The sequence below is a fragment of the Oreochromis aureus genome, linkage group 12, assembly GCF_013358895.1.
Source record: "Oreochromis aureus strain Israel breed Guangdong linkage group 12, ZZ_aureus, whole genome shotgun sequence".
Classification (NCBI taxonomy): Eukaryota; Metazoa; Chordata; class Actinopteri; order Cichliformes; family Cichlidae; genus Oreochromis; species Oreochromis aureus.
The window spans coordinates 16,064,549-16,078,364 of record NC_052953.1 but is presented as its reverse complement, the minus strand read 5'-3'; the positions used below and the strand labels follow the sequence as shown (position 1 = coordinate 16,078,364).

At 42.5% G+C, this 13,816-nt stretch overlaps 2 protein-coding genes across 8 annotated transcripts; both read right to left on the bottom strand.

Moving 5' to 3' along the window:
- Positions 1-2,538: 2,538 nt before the first annotated feature.
- plk2b (polo-like kinase 2b (Drosophila)) lies at positions 2,539-7,718 on the bottom strand. Of its 2 annotated transcripts, none has more exons than XM_031750754.2 (14): positions 7,495-7,718; positions 7,285-7,392; positions 7,069-7,185; positions 6,623-6,752; positions 6,268-6,451; positions 5,853-6,051; positions 5,583-5,754; positions 5,287-5,381; positions 4,862-4,994; positions 4,620-4,700; positions 4,328-4,487; positions 4,048-4,177; positions 3,786-3,896; positions 2,539-3,619 (listed from the first exon to the last, which is right to left on the bottom strand). In XM_031750754.2, exons 1-14 carry the CDS (start codon positions 7,678-7,680, stop codon positions 3,428-3,430), a joined length of 1,998 nt encoding a protein of 665 aa, XP_031606614.1. In that variant the 5' UTR covers positions 7,681-7,718; the 3' UTR covers positions 2,539-3,427. The 2 variants fall into 2 exon arrangements, with proteins under 2 accessions (XP_031606614.1, XP_031606616.1); XM_031750756.2 differs by having other exon boundaries at positions 5,583-5,730.
- A 1,552-nt stretch (positions 7,719-9,270) lies between these two features.
- On the bottom strand, positions 9,271-13,593 carry si:dkey-190g11.3 (uncharacterized protein LOC567059 homolog). 6 transcript variants are annotated; one of them, XM_039620835.1, is made up of 7 exons: positions 13,499-13,593; positions 11,364-11,537; positions 11,188-11,220; positions 10,481-10,585; positions 10,242-10,382; positions 10,114-10,164; positions 9,271-10,018 (listed from the first exon to the last, which is right to left on the bottom strand). In XM_039620835.1, the coding sequence occupies exons 2-7, from the start codon at positions 11,529-11,531 to the stop codon at positions 9,830-9,832; spliced, it is 687 nt and encodes a 228-aa protein (XP_039476769.1). In that variant the 5' UTR covers positions 11,532-11,537; positions 13,499-13,593; the 3' UTR covers positions 9,271-9,829. The 6 variants fall into 6 exon arrangements, with proteins under 6 accessions (XP_039476769.1, XP_039476772.1, XP_039476773.1 ...); XM_039620838.1 differs by having other exon boundaries at positions 11,188-11,196; positions 13,499-13,592; XM_039620839.1 differs by having other exon boundaries at positions 11,188-11,193; positions 13,499-13,592.
- Between the last annotated feature and the right edge of the window lie 223 nt (positions 13,594-13,816).

Here is a 13,816-nt window from a genome sequence, read left to right as displayed (position 1 = left end):
TATAAAGCTGTTAGTAGCATCTACCGTCATACAAATTTGAATGCAATATCTTGAAAACTGTGGATGCTAGACTGCTAGCAAGTAGACAAACACATGGAACAGATTACACACTCCCTCCCTTTGGGATGGGACAAGGCTTAATAAGGTCCAGGGGCCAGAATCAGCCTGGAAACAATTCCAGTCCAGCCCAAAAGACAGCTTTGGACAATGTGAAGAACATTTTGGCCTTTTTAAAAATGCATTTAAATAAGTTTTACAGATTTTCCTACTGACAAAGAACTTCCCCACGGCAGTTCATACTACACTAAAGTAATTAAGTAATAGGTTAAAAAAAAAAGGTAAAAGTTCTTGTTTTTTCACTACTGTATACCATAAGTTTTGTTTTGTTTTTTGTTTTTTTATGTGTTCCCAGTAAAAAGAAAAAAAAGCAGAACATTTTCTGTGAATAAACAAAAACGTTCAGGAACGTTCTGTAATTTTACACATTTATTTATTTGTGCTGGTAGATTTCTTTCATTTACTACAGCAACATTTCTCCATCATCTACAAAAACTGTTACTATTTAAATTGCTCATCTTTTCCTTAAGACATCACAGAGATTTTAAGATAGATAATTGTCTTGACACTGACTGAAAGGGTAGTTTCACTGGTCTGGCCCACTTTAGATAAAAGTGGCTTGCATGCGGCCCATGACATAAAATAAGCTTAACATCCCAGGAAGTGGATATGAACTTACTTTTGGAGTGTATACTGTATATAAAAGATGGACATAGCCGTCATAGCATCACCAATTGGTTATCGAAGTTTTGTGATGAACCCCTGACCTGAATTATTTTACTATTCTTTCACTGTGATGAGTGAGGAGCGAATCTAGCCAGGAGATCAAGGGATACGGCATATTCATAGTCATATTGTGGTATAACTACATTCAAAAGTGTCAGTATAACTTGAAATCACAATGTCGTAATAGGTAAGTGTTTACTGGAGCAAAGGAGCTAAGCAGAATGTCTTTTGCAGCAAGTGAAGTCATCTCCTGCTCAATATTTAAGATGCTTTCGCATTGACTTCATTTTTCGTCCCCACGGGCTGTCGCTTTGTTTTCGATCAAACAACCTCAGAGTAAGTGCCCCTCTACCCTGCTAGGAAAGAGTTACCATCCTGTTGTCAATTTAGCTGTGCCCAGTGTATCCATCAGACAGAGATGCTGCACTCATGTTAAGATGTTAGGACCAGCGGTAAATGCCCTTGAAGAGCAAAAAAAACTTTACATCGACAATGGGATCTATTTCTGTCTGACAGATGCATCCATTTCAGAGGCCATTACTGTCAAAAAACACACACTCAGACCCGGAGGTGTCGTCATGAATAATTCCTGAGCAACTCTTGCAGGCTACTTCCTGTTCTGGTTCTGTCTGTGTGGGTATGTTTATGCATGAGGCATTCATTATTGAACTCTGAAGAGCACAGATATTCTGAGATAGCATCCAAAGGGATGACTCAAGCGTCCATGTTCAACTTCCATCATTACATAAGCTGGGAAGGTGAAGAGGTGCTCAGCAGACAGCTAAATCAAATACTCGCGGTGGAGAACAAAGAAAGCAGCGAAAAGCCTGACCAAAAGACACAAGTTACACAATTTTATCACAACTGTGTGATGACACGAGCTCTGACTCTCGACGAGGAGACGCCGTGCCAGGTGTCTTACACGAAGCCCTCATCGATTTCCGACTCGAGCAAAATTGGTCCGTGCCGGCTTGTTTCTATGGTTACAGCCAGTGAACGTGAAAGGATGTCCAAGAACCACTGAAGCCACTTTGCCTTAAAAGCTGTGATGCAATCGCTGACATAGTTGGGCCAACTCTATTCTGCGTCTCGCCTCGTAGCTTTATGTCACTGTCAATGTCTTCCCTCCTTCTCTTCCTCTGAACAATCCAACAAACCCATGTGTTTCTGAGACAAGGCCAGCCGTATTGCACAGTCACTCATCTTTGCCGTCTTCCATTTATCACTGCAGAAGAAAACTCAGCAAATGAAAGGCCTTGAACCACGGTATAAACAACTGCGCTGTAAACACAACCTCTATCAACCCATCTCTCTCACTGCACCCATTTCCTGCTGCAAGTTTAAACATAGGGAAGATAAAATACTTGCTTTGACCCAAACCACTGCACAGATATGGGCATAATTAGTTTGAATCTAATTCTCGCCACACTGAACAGGAACCGCTTATTTTTTTATGAAACAAGGGCAGCCCCCGCTCCCCCAAGTATGTTTGAGAATAAACCTAATACATGGCATGTCCCTAATCTATTATTAAGGCCACTCTCAGAAAGAGTAGCGGCACGAAACATCTGAACATCTTCAGGGAGTTTGAAAATAACAACAGTGAAAGGTCTGCACTTGTATAAAAATCAATTTACAGCACTTCACATTCACCCATGCACATGCACGGCAGTGGGGTGAAGCTTACATTCAACCTACTGGCTGATGTTGGGAACATCTTTGACTGTGGCCACCCCCCAAAAAAAGGACAAGTACTCTTTTTTTTTTTAATAGAAAAAGCTTGTTTATTAAATAAATAAATACTGCACTTTTTTACACAATAAGTTATGCAGGACATTTTTTACCCAGGTGATAATGGCTCTTAAGGGATCCTCAGAGGATGTATGGTACTAGTTTTTTTGTTGTTTTTTTGTTGTTGGTTTTTTAATGTCATTCTCTCCTCCTGCCCCCTTCCCCCATATCACCCCTTTGGTTCTCAGCTTAATAAGCTGAACCCATCTGCCAGTAAAGAGAACAAATCACAGTTTTTAAAGTTAGTGTGACATTACACCCTTCCCACTCAGACACACACTCACTCATACACGCAGCCAAACTCTGTAGCATCCTCACATATTAGCCAGTAATTCCTTTGCACTGGTGAGTTGGCCGCGACATAAGCTGTACAACATTTACATTATTCCACTGTCAGGCTCTGACATTCAGAGCATCAATATATGGATTCCCTCTGGATTAATTCAGCTATACTCTATACAGTGAAGCTGGTGCCAGCCCAGCATTTCTCTCTACTTCCCAAACATCCCTCTTTCCCCATCCCCATAAAACACTTGGGGGTCGCATTCGTACCAACACACGCCCTCCTTTCTCTCCTTCCAACAATCCACATACAAGTCAGCCCTTTTCCATCCACAGTTATTGTGCTACATTTCAGTTTCTCAGTCTTTCAGTCTCTTGCTTTTTTATTTTTTTCCACATCTCACACTGGTGCCCGAGTGATTATGACACCGCACCGCTGGATTAATTTACTCTGCTCAAATCCATCCTTGAAATCCACTCGTCTTCCACGGATTCTTTCGGCATCCTTATTCCACCGCAGTAACACGTTCGGTAGGTTTGCTCGTCTGTCCAGCACACGCTCTGTGTGGGTTTAGCTGCATCTCTGCAGAAGCATGTTGAGGGAATACACCATGCGCTCCCGCAGGTCAGTAGAGCAGCCAGACTTCAACAGGGAGCTGAGTTTGAAGGTTTTGGAGACGCGGTCTTCGTTAATGTATGTCAGCATGTACTCGTCCCTCTGGCAACACAGGATGATCTTGGTGTGATCGTGGTAAAAGTTGACCTTTGAAGATAAAAACAAACAAGAAAACTGATAAGTTTGGAGTACAATCTTTTTGGCTATTTGATTTGTGGTTTAAAGCTCCTTGGTGCCATGCATCGCACTTGTAACTACGCTTCTACTGAGCATGCCCAGCAGCGGCTAAGCTCCTGTGATAATGTGTGTTTACCTGGAAAGTGCCGTCATTAAACAGCATCATGAGGGCGCGGTCTGACTTGAGCCACTGCAGCAGGTAAAGTCTGGGCATGTGTGAGTCTGTTATAGTGCCAAGGTCCCCGCCCTGAGAAAGCAAAAGAGTAGCACATCAGGTTTAGACAAGCTGCAACGTCTCTAAGGCTACAGGGTGTGGAACAACAAAAGGAACATAACAGCAACATAACAAATCTTAAAAAATAGATAAAGAAGAGGAGGAATAACGATTTTTTACTTACATCCATGAGATTTTCCTCCATGTAATGGGAGAAGTACTTAAGCACAGTGACCTGCCCAACAAAGTGTTCAGGAACCTCACAGGTGGGAAAGACGGAGCGCTGGCCCAGCTCTGCGTAGTAATGGATGGTCCTGAAACCCAAAAGAAAACAAAAAAGGCCAGATTCGGTTAGGTGACACTTTTGAAAGATTTGACATGATAACCGCAGCATGCTTAGACAAGTAAATGTTGTGACTAATAACTTTGAAATTTAAGGGAGGGCGTTGAGAAAGAATACATACTTTCGGTCGGGTAGGAGGCTCATGTGAGTGCCATTGTTGAAGAGAACTCCCACGGTGTGATCAGATAACTGGTATCCAAAACCGTACTTGTTGGAGTAATCCACCCATTTGGTCACCCATTGAAGACTGCAGCTGGTTGAGCCCTGAGGAATGTCACTGGCTGCAGGGTGAACAGAAAGAGGAGGAGGATTAGAATACAGTTAAAAGTATAATGAAACAGTGAGCTTAAATGTATCTATTAATTGCAGCTAAGGCATGCATGTAGAGGTCAAGGCTTTGTTAGTTCGCTCACCTTTAGGCATGTTCTCCAGACACCCCCTCAGCACACTTGCAACAGTCTCAGCCACACTCCCTGTCGTGCTGTCTTCCAGGCCTTTTGGAGCAATAACAGGTGCTCAGTCAGCTTGACATGACAACGGTACTGAACACTCTAGCTATGGCAGCAGCTCTCTGTAACACTGATTTCTTTTCCATAATACATCAAAGAATAATTCCAGTCTGTCTGCGATCTGTTAAATGTGTGGGTGAACTTACATTCACTACTGCTGCTGCAGCTTCCCAGACTCCCCCTGACGATCAGACGGATGGTGTCTTGCGTCGTCGGGGACTGGCTCTCTGTTGCCGGGGCAACGGGGCTCTCGGCAGATGGCGGAAGTAGACTTCCATTCTGAGGTGGGAATGAGTGACGACAGGGTTTAGAATCTGTGAGTTTAGATCATCCCTTCCTACTATGACTCAGTGATCACCCACAGATGCAAAGAGGTTGGCTTAAAGGTTGAAAATAAGTGCTTTTAGCGTGTTCAGGAAAAATGTGCTCGTTATAAAGTTTTGGCACAGCCCCAGAATGACTCACTGGATTCTCCTCAATGTGATATCTCAGATCTATTTAACTGCCGTTATGATTAATCTACCTGCAACATCACCCACACTCTTGCAAATATCCTGTCTTCAATTCTTACCTCAGACACCTTTTTGCTGTGCTGTTGGCTGATGGCAGTTCTCTCCAAGTCATGCTGCAACTTGTAGATCTCCTCTTCCTCTTTGGTTAACTTATCTATGAAGGACAAAAGGAGTGCAGAACAATGAGAGGATGACCTCCATGACTAGGTTAAGGGTGATAAAATGTGTCATGCACACTCAGTCTTAAAGCTAGGTGTAATGATGCCCGTGCTTCGAGCATAAATTCAGACTCAAATACAAACTCTTAGTGTGACGAGTGATACAATGAGAACTTAAATGCTGTTGCAATACTCACTCAGAGTCTCGTAGTACTTGACCTTGTCCCTCTTCCCACCAAACAGCGCAGCAGCAGCTTTCTTGAAGAAACTCTTGGCAGGGCTAGAGACGTGGAAATCTGGTGCTGAATGGCAGCAGCTAGCAGGCAGACGTTCTGGACTGAAGCCCTGTGAAGAACCAAAGTGGGTCATCTGGTGGGAAGTGTGGGGGGTGTAATTGTTAAACTCCTACGCTGTGACATTTACAGCGTTGAACATAGAGTGACATAGAGTTGGCAATGGTGTCTAACCTGTGTGAAGAAGTCATGCCTCAGAATGTGGTCCAGGTTGGGCCTGTCCTCTGGCATCTTGGCAAGCAGGCTGGCGATTAGCTGCTTAGCCTGTGGTGACAGGGACGAGGGGAGGGAGTAGCGGGCTTCTCTAATACACCTGTATGTCTCCTTCAGGTTGGTGGTTTCGAAAGGAGGTCTGCCCAGCAGCATAGTGTACCTGGAGGAGGATAGAGGGCATTGAGTGAGGGAGCTATTTATGCCTTAGGAGATGCATGGGTAGTTTATCACACATATCACATATTTCTAAGTGAAAGAAGTAAGACAAGAATATGCCTGTCCATGATACCTGATGCCAATATAGATAGTTTCTTAATAATTTATTACTAAACCTTTTGAAGTTCCCTAATGCTCGATTTATAGATATCCGACTCACATTACACAGCCTAAGGCCCAGATGTCTGATTCACAGCCGTGGCCCTGCTTGTTGAGAACCTCAGGGGACAGGTAGTTGGGAGTCCCGCAGATCGTCTTCCTCCTGTTTCCCGCTGGCTCCAACTTGGCAGCCAGACCAAAGTCCCCGACCTTCAGCTCCATCGTCTCGTTCACAAAAAAGTTACCTGTCGGGAAGAAAGGGAATGAGATGATGAACATTTGATATTCAAGCCAGGATCAAAGCATGAGCACAGTACAGATCCTCTTTAGATGTACAGACTGAAGTTTAGTTACAAGGAATGATGTTCTCCCTGCACACAATGAAAGAGTATGCACAGCACTGTAGTATCACTAACCAAGTTTCAGGTCTCTGTGAAGGATTTCTTGTTCATGCAGGTACTTCAGTCCAGACACAATCTGTCTCAGGTAATAACGCACCTCTGGCTCAGTAAGCACTTTGCGGACCTTCAGGATATGGGCTAATGACTGCGAAAAAAAAAAACAAAGCATAGAGATGAGAATAATTATAGAGCTTTCCCAAGATATAAGCACTGTCCTCTGTGCAGAAAAGCTTATCACACTTGACTACTTCCCTTAATTTCAAACCCCGTGGTAACACATTAAAGTTTTCTACTTTCGACAGTTAATTAAAACAGTAAAGCTCTTTATAGAGTGGGGCACATTCTGAATACCAAGTAGTGCCTCGCTGGATTTTGGGTGCAATGCAGGTCTTGTTCACATTAGAAACACGGCGGCAGTAAAGTCATTTCAAATTTAGCATGTGGGGGGAAAAAGCACTTACTTTTCTGCTGCAGTACTCCAGCAGGATGTAGATGTTCTCCTTGTCCTCAAAATGGTGATAAAAGTGCACGATGTGTTTATGGTGCAGTAATCTGTGCAGCTCAATTTCTCTGTCAATCTAGCGAAAGGAAAGACAAAGCATGTTTTAAATATATATATATATAAACACATATAAGTTGAACATCACTGCGCTCAAGGATCGGAGTTGCGCGCTTACCTTCTCCCGTTGGTGAGGTTTGGAGACGCGCGCATGAGGGATGATTTTGGCTGCGTAAACTTTGCTGGTGGAGAGGTCGGTCATCTCATAACATTTAGCAAATCCTCCCTGGAAAAAGGAAAAACACTGTTAACATGTTTTGTCTTCGGGTTAGGCAAATCCCAAGGATGGAAAAAGTAAAAAGAAAAAACGGTGGAATGCTTGCGCTACCTTTCCCAAAACTTTTCCACGGCAGTAGCACTTCCCCGTGGCAGGATCAGTGATTATCCTGGCCATTTCTGAGGGTGCACTACGCTCATCCATTTTCTTTCGGCGAGGCTCGGAGGACCTCTGCGTGGATTCACACATGGTGCTGCCGTTTGTCTGTTGGGGCCCGACGCTTCTCTGTACTTCCATCAGTTACAGGTCTGTCGTACAAAACTCAGAATGGAGCCCGGAGAGCTCGGCCAGGAGTCTTTATACTCTGGCACTCAACCCTCCCCCTGTCTGCCGCCCTCTCTCTGACGTCACGGGCATGAGAGAACGGGGTCTGGCTGTTATCATTACCTCACATGTACGTTTGTGTTGGTGGTGGCACAGATATGGAAATATGTAAAGCGCCGTGCGAAACTTGGGTTTTTAACTAATATATATATATATATATATATAGAGAGAGAGAGAGAGAGAGTTAGATATATAGATATATTAATAAGCAGTCGCATAAGGTTTGATAATGAAGACAGAATCGTGCTGTAGGTTAAGTATTTAATTCATCAAATCCGAATTCATCGAATAAACAGCCCCTTTAAAAACATATACTTGCACATATCCACTATGCTGAGGAGAATCATTTGTATTCTCTTCAGGCTCACACCATCCGCTTTCTGCACCGAGGTCAGGTTGGAGCACGAGCGCCCTCGGGTGGAGATTTTGGACACTATTCAGATTAAAATGCGGGTTTCAGACATGCCTTTGGGACCTGCAGTATGTTTATCAATGTAGTGCATGCCAGCTGAGCAGTGACACGTGGGACTTCACTCAGTTGGTTAGCGGTTGTATCTGTAGATGTAGAAAATGTTGTTTTCAGAGTCATTTGCCTGTGGCAGTAGAAAGACCAGATTCATCCATGTGCAAGGCTGAAAAACCCAACCTCATGTGTATCCATTCCGGTCTTCTCTTCATTGGCTCCTTGTTAAATTCAGAATTCAATTTAAAATCCTTCTCACAAGCAAATTGTCCTGTCTTATCTTAAAGACCTCACAGCACACCCCCCAGCAGAGCACTTCAATCTCTGACTGGAGGCTCACTTGTGGTTCCTAGAGGTTTTAAAAGTAGAATGGGAGCCAGAGCCTTCAGCTTTCAATCCCACTTCTGAGGAACCAGCTCCCAGTTTGGATTAAGAGGGCACCCTCTCTTTTAAGGTTATGCTTAAAACTTTCTTTTTTGATAAAGCTTTTAGTTAAGGCTGGAAGAGGTGACCCTGAATCCTTCTTAGTTATCATTATCAATTGTTACTCTGGCTCTCTCTCCCATAGTTTGCCTTTCTGTCCCATTTCCCTCAGTTCCCCTCAAATCCTAACTGGTCAAGGCAGATGGCCAGCTCCTCCCTGAGCCTGATTTTGCAGGTTTCTTCCTGTTAAAAGGGAGGTTTTTCTTTCCACTGACACCAAGTGCTTGTTCGTGAGGGGGGGATGTCACACGATTGTTGGGTTTTCTTTCTAATACTACTGAGGTGACTGTTGTTGTGAAAACTAAATAAATAAAACTGAATTGAATTGAAACAAAAGCAGAAACACCGGAAAAGACAAGTACATAAACGTCACCTCTTCTCTGCCTAAAAGTGAAATACTCCAACACATGTTGTTCAGATTGCTGTAAACAAACAGGCAAAGTGCATGCACCCATGTATTGCAAAGGGCTCAAATTACCACTTGCAGTTATGGCGTGCCTGTGCGGACCATAACAACTAGGTGCAGTGTCGAAAGACCCAACAAACCAATCTTAAACCTGACCTCCAGCTGTGGCCGCACACATTTATTTTAGAAAAGCTACACACACAAGAAACCACAGCATTTGAATTTAATGTCAGTGTCACAAAACCAAAATGAAACAAAACTATTCACAGTCTCTCTCCTGCAGCATCCCAGTGAGGACATTTATTAGTGCTGATGCTGGAAATAAATGGCTTGCAGTGTGAGAGCTCTCGAGAAGAGGTGCAGTCAGTCACAAACATATTGTTTATAGTGAAGCATGATAACATTTACAACAAGGGCTTCAGCATTATGGCTTAAACTCTATTGGCTCTGAAAGTGCAAAGACTTTTAAAAAATAGTACACGCGTCAGGTGAAATCATCCTGACATTTTGCTGCCTAGTCAGAGTCCTTCCATGTTCAAAGACTTCTTTGAACGATCTCTCCTGGTCAGTGTTTATAACTGCCAGACTACCAATTTATGCTCTCTTTGTCTGGGATTCTTATCATATTATTTTGCACTTACTGTCAAAGAACAAAGTCCCAGGACGGTACAGTGCTGTTTTGAGTGACAATTCTAGAAAGTGCTGTAATTTTATTGCACTGCTGTTTTTGCTTCGCTTCTAAGGTACGAGCGCACGGTGCTGATGTCGTAAGCAAAGGTCTGATCAAGTCCGAAGCCAGCGAATGACTGCTGTGGCCAGTTAGGGAAAGGAAAGCGACAAGCGATAACAAGCGCGTCATCTGAAAGCTCTTTCAACAGCTTCTCTCCGAGCACCTCCATCTGTAAACCAGCGAGAAAAGCCAAATTAGCACAGCATCAAATGACCGAAAGCAAAGGAAAGAAATCATTCTTCACGGGAAAAAAAAAACACTCACTACTCCCGGAGCAAGGAACGCTGTCACATTATTGTATGAAGACAAATCGGTCTAAAAGCAAGAGACAAACATGGTCAAATTACAGGTATTACCAAGTATAAAAGACTATATTTCCATCACAGTCTTACCTTCCAGAAATCTTTTTTAACAAAGACTGCCTGACTGGAGGGGACTCCTGTCCAGCAGGCCTTGCTCCTGGCATATGCCACTAAAATGGAGTTTATTTCAAAGCCTGTGGACTGGAAACCAGCAGCAGAGGCCGCAAATACCTAGCAAGCAAACAGGAGGCATTTCCAAAACACTCACTGATTCAACTCACAGCATATTTGCAGATACCTTTTTCTCTAAGACAGGTACACTCACTCACCAGTCTTCCATCTCCTGATCCCAGATCTGCCAAGCGACCTGATCTACCCTCAAGCAGCTTCATCACGTTCGCTGTCTGATCTTTACTGGAGGGCAAATAGGGCACCTGGACAACAGTGCAAACGTGCAGTGAGTCAGTACACATGACAGGCAGGAGGGTATTTTTCCAGGACTATTAAATTAATATAAAAGCTTGAACAGGGAGGATAATGATGTCTCAAGACTCTCCTTTTCAACGCTGCCCTATTGCACAACTGACAGCATGCATTACAAAGTAATTGACATGGAAATATCCCAAATAAAATACAAATTCGCTTCCATCAGTTGTTAAAGCTCCAAATTAAATGTACTTCTCTTCACAACAGTCAAGCCTGCTGTGAGTATAACCTTGAGTCAGCTCTCCCACTCACTGTTAGTTTAACTGCTTCACAATAATCTTCCAAATTACAATTTCAGCAGGACTCTCTGGTTTCCAGTTGTGGTAAACACTTTAAATCTGCCCAATGTACAAAACCATTTTTCTCCTAGCATAACATGTTTTATTTGAGCTATAGCTGGAGTCATGGCATTAATCCAAACAACACACATGCATACACACACTCATATATAAGAGGTAAACTGGTAAAAGCAATTTAAAATATAGCATATTCAGATTAACAAAAGATCACGGTGCAGTTCTCCATAGAAGGCAATCATGATTAGACTTACCGCTGTCTTCTTTCCCACATTTGTTGCATGGAGCTTTATGCTCCAAAGCAAGCAAATCAATGTTAATGTGCAAGTTATGTTTCATGATGAACTGATCTGATTTCACACATGCAACATTTGATATGTGAGTCAGAGCAGGTAGATAAAACCCTAAACCTCAGGGCGATCTCGGGTACCTTGAGCCTCCATGGGATTTTGCGGAAGCCCGGTAGGGTGAAGAGGCTCCATAATCCGTACAGGCTTGTAAGCAGAGCGCCTGTGCAGGCTGAGAAGATGGGATGAGGTCTGTTGGTAGGGAAGACCCCGCTATAGTTTTGCAGGATTACTTCAATGGAGTCTTCCATGGCAAACTGTGGCAGGAGGGGTTAAAATACAGCAAATAAGTGGAAATATTACGGAAGCCTGTATGAAACAAAATGCTACTTGTATGTGAGATATTCTGAGTAACTTACTCTTTGTTGTAATAGAAGGAAACAGATTTATTCATGTTAAGTAATACTGATTATTTTAAACACAGATAAAGATACAGGGTTTCAGAAGAATTTTTGTGATAGTGGTTTGGTCCTTCAGCCTCATCAGAAATTGTCTCAGTGGAAGGGTGGCTGTCTAGAAGCAATTCTTAAGGAAGGAAAAGAGCGAGAAAAGGCTGACGTATGACAAATTACACAAGAGGAGATCAGGAGAACAGTGAGTGTCTACGGCCATCTAAAAAAAAACATGGTGGAAACTCTGCCATGGTTTGGAGCTGCATTTACAGCCTGTGATGCTGGGAATTGTGTCAGAATCTATTAAATTATGAATGCAGAAAAGTCCTGTTAGACTTTGATCCACCGTGCAACACATTCTGGAAAGAATCTGATTGGTGACAGCTTCATTTTTCAGCATCACAATGATCCCAAACACACTGCTAATAAAGTAAAAGCAAGCATGAATAGAAAAAGACACACAGTGGATCACTGTCAGTCATGAATTGGTTTCCCCAGAGCCCGGACCTCAACATTACTTAATGAGTGTGGGATCATCTTGACAGAGAACAGAACAAAATGCAGCGAACACTGAAAGAAGAGCTTTGAGCGTTTCAAGAAGCCTGGAAAACTATTAAGACTTCAAGACTATGTAATCAAATTACCAGAAAGCTCATCTACAAGAGTTCAGTATATGCTGAAAAATAAAAGAAGACATGCCAAACATGGACTTTCAAGCCCATTAGAATTGTACAAACTCCTGTTTTTGCCTTATATACTGCATTTTCATACATGTTTGCACACGTTTCAACAAATTGCAGTGTCTATTTTCCATTTTCCAAGCAAAATATAAAGGAAAAAGGAGTGGCTCAAGGCTTTTGCGCAGCACTGTGGTTATCAGAGCAGTTAGAGACAACACAAATTGTTAAATAGTTAAATAAATTCACTGTGATTATCTGGCTCGACATTTTCCATTTCATAAATAAATATTCTATATAATAAACAGACTGTTTCTAATTTAAATGACTTACTTTCTGTACTGCAGTTTCTCATTGGACAATAAAACTTAAGACCAGTAGTGACCATCATCCTGACCCAGCTTACCTGCTGGATTCTGAAATGCTCCATATATACATCGAGTGTACATATGTGTATTAATCAGGCACCTTTTTAAAGAAACTGGTTACCATGTGGGTATGTAAATGATCATGGTGTGAGTTTGCCTTAAAACACAGAATTCAGCTTTTACAGCAAAAATCTTTATATGTTTTAAACTATATATTTTACACAATCTAAAAAGAATTTGTTAAAAAAAATAAAATGATAAAAAAAATCTTACTATCGACCTCTTGTATTTCACGAGGAAAGCAACATAAAAAATAATTTCAAATTCTCTCTTTGTAAACGACTTAATTCCTCGTATCACTATTAAGATTATAAAGCAAGCTGATTTCCACACCACATACCACCAGAGCAGCGTTTCCGACAGCAGGTGGGGCTACAGTGACCTTTTACTCGCCCACAAACCTTCTAGAAAAAAAATATTGACAACATTTAGGTCATGCATCGAAACTACTCGAAGCAACAATCCTGTTTATTCTCGACAACAAGGAGTTTTACCGGTGCAAACTATCCCGAAAGAGCTACTTTCAGACACGCAGATATATTAGAAGAGTTTTAGATTCTGGATGAAGTCGGTGCAAGCGCATGCACAGTTAACCCACTCACAGCAGGACAGACAGAAACAGTTCGTGTGTTTGTGTGTATGTAGACTGGAGAAATGTGTAAAGTTCTAACAATACCTGAAAAACTCAAGTATTGTTGACAGTTAAGTCTGTCTACCTTACCTGACCCTCCCCCTCGTCTCCTGCGCACTCAGCAGCACGCACGCACAGATCGTCCAGTCAAACAGCGCTCAGTCAGCATGTCCCGCCCTCTCGCTTCACGCACTTCACGCACGCCCTATCAAACGTCTGCTTACTGCCTGACAAATGAACTCTGACTGAATCCGAGTTGTACTCCACAGTAATTTCATGCCTCCTGGGTCTGTGCTGCTTATCGCATGGCGCAATAGTATAAGATAAGCCACTTAGGATTCAGGTGTGAACGCGTAAAAAAGCCTCTAATTAAGGCTGTTATATAAAAATAAATGTGTTTAAAATGCT

Coding starts and splice junctions, on each gene's coding strand:
- plk2b (XM_031750754.2), bottom strand. CDS start 7,680: ATGGAAGTACAGAGAAGCGTCGGGCCCCAACAGACAAACGGCAGCACC. Junction 7,393..7,494: donor GTGGAAAAGTTTTGGGAAAG/GTAGCGCAAGCA, acceptor TCCTTTTTCCAG/GGAGGATTTGCTAAATGTTA. Junction 3,620..3,785: donor TTAATGACGGCACTTTCCAG/GTAAACACACAT, acceptor TTATCTTCAAAG/GTCAACTTTTACCACGATCA.
- si:dkey-190g11.3 (XM_039620835.1), bottom strand. CDS start 11,531: ATGGAAGACTCCATTGAAGTAATCCTGCAAAACTATAGCGGGGTCTTC. Junction 10,165..10,241: donor TTAAAAAAGATTTCTGGAAG/GTAAGACTGTGA, acceptor TCTTGCTTTTAG/ACCGATTTGTCTTCATACAA. Junction 10,019..10,113: donor CGTTCCTTGCTCCGGGAGTA/GTGAGTGTTTTT, acceptor GCTGGTTTACAG/ATGGAGGTGCTCGGAGAGAA.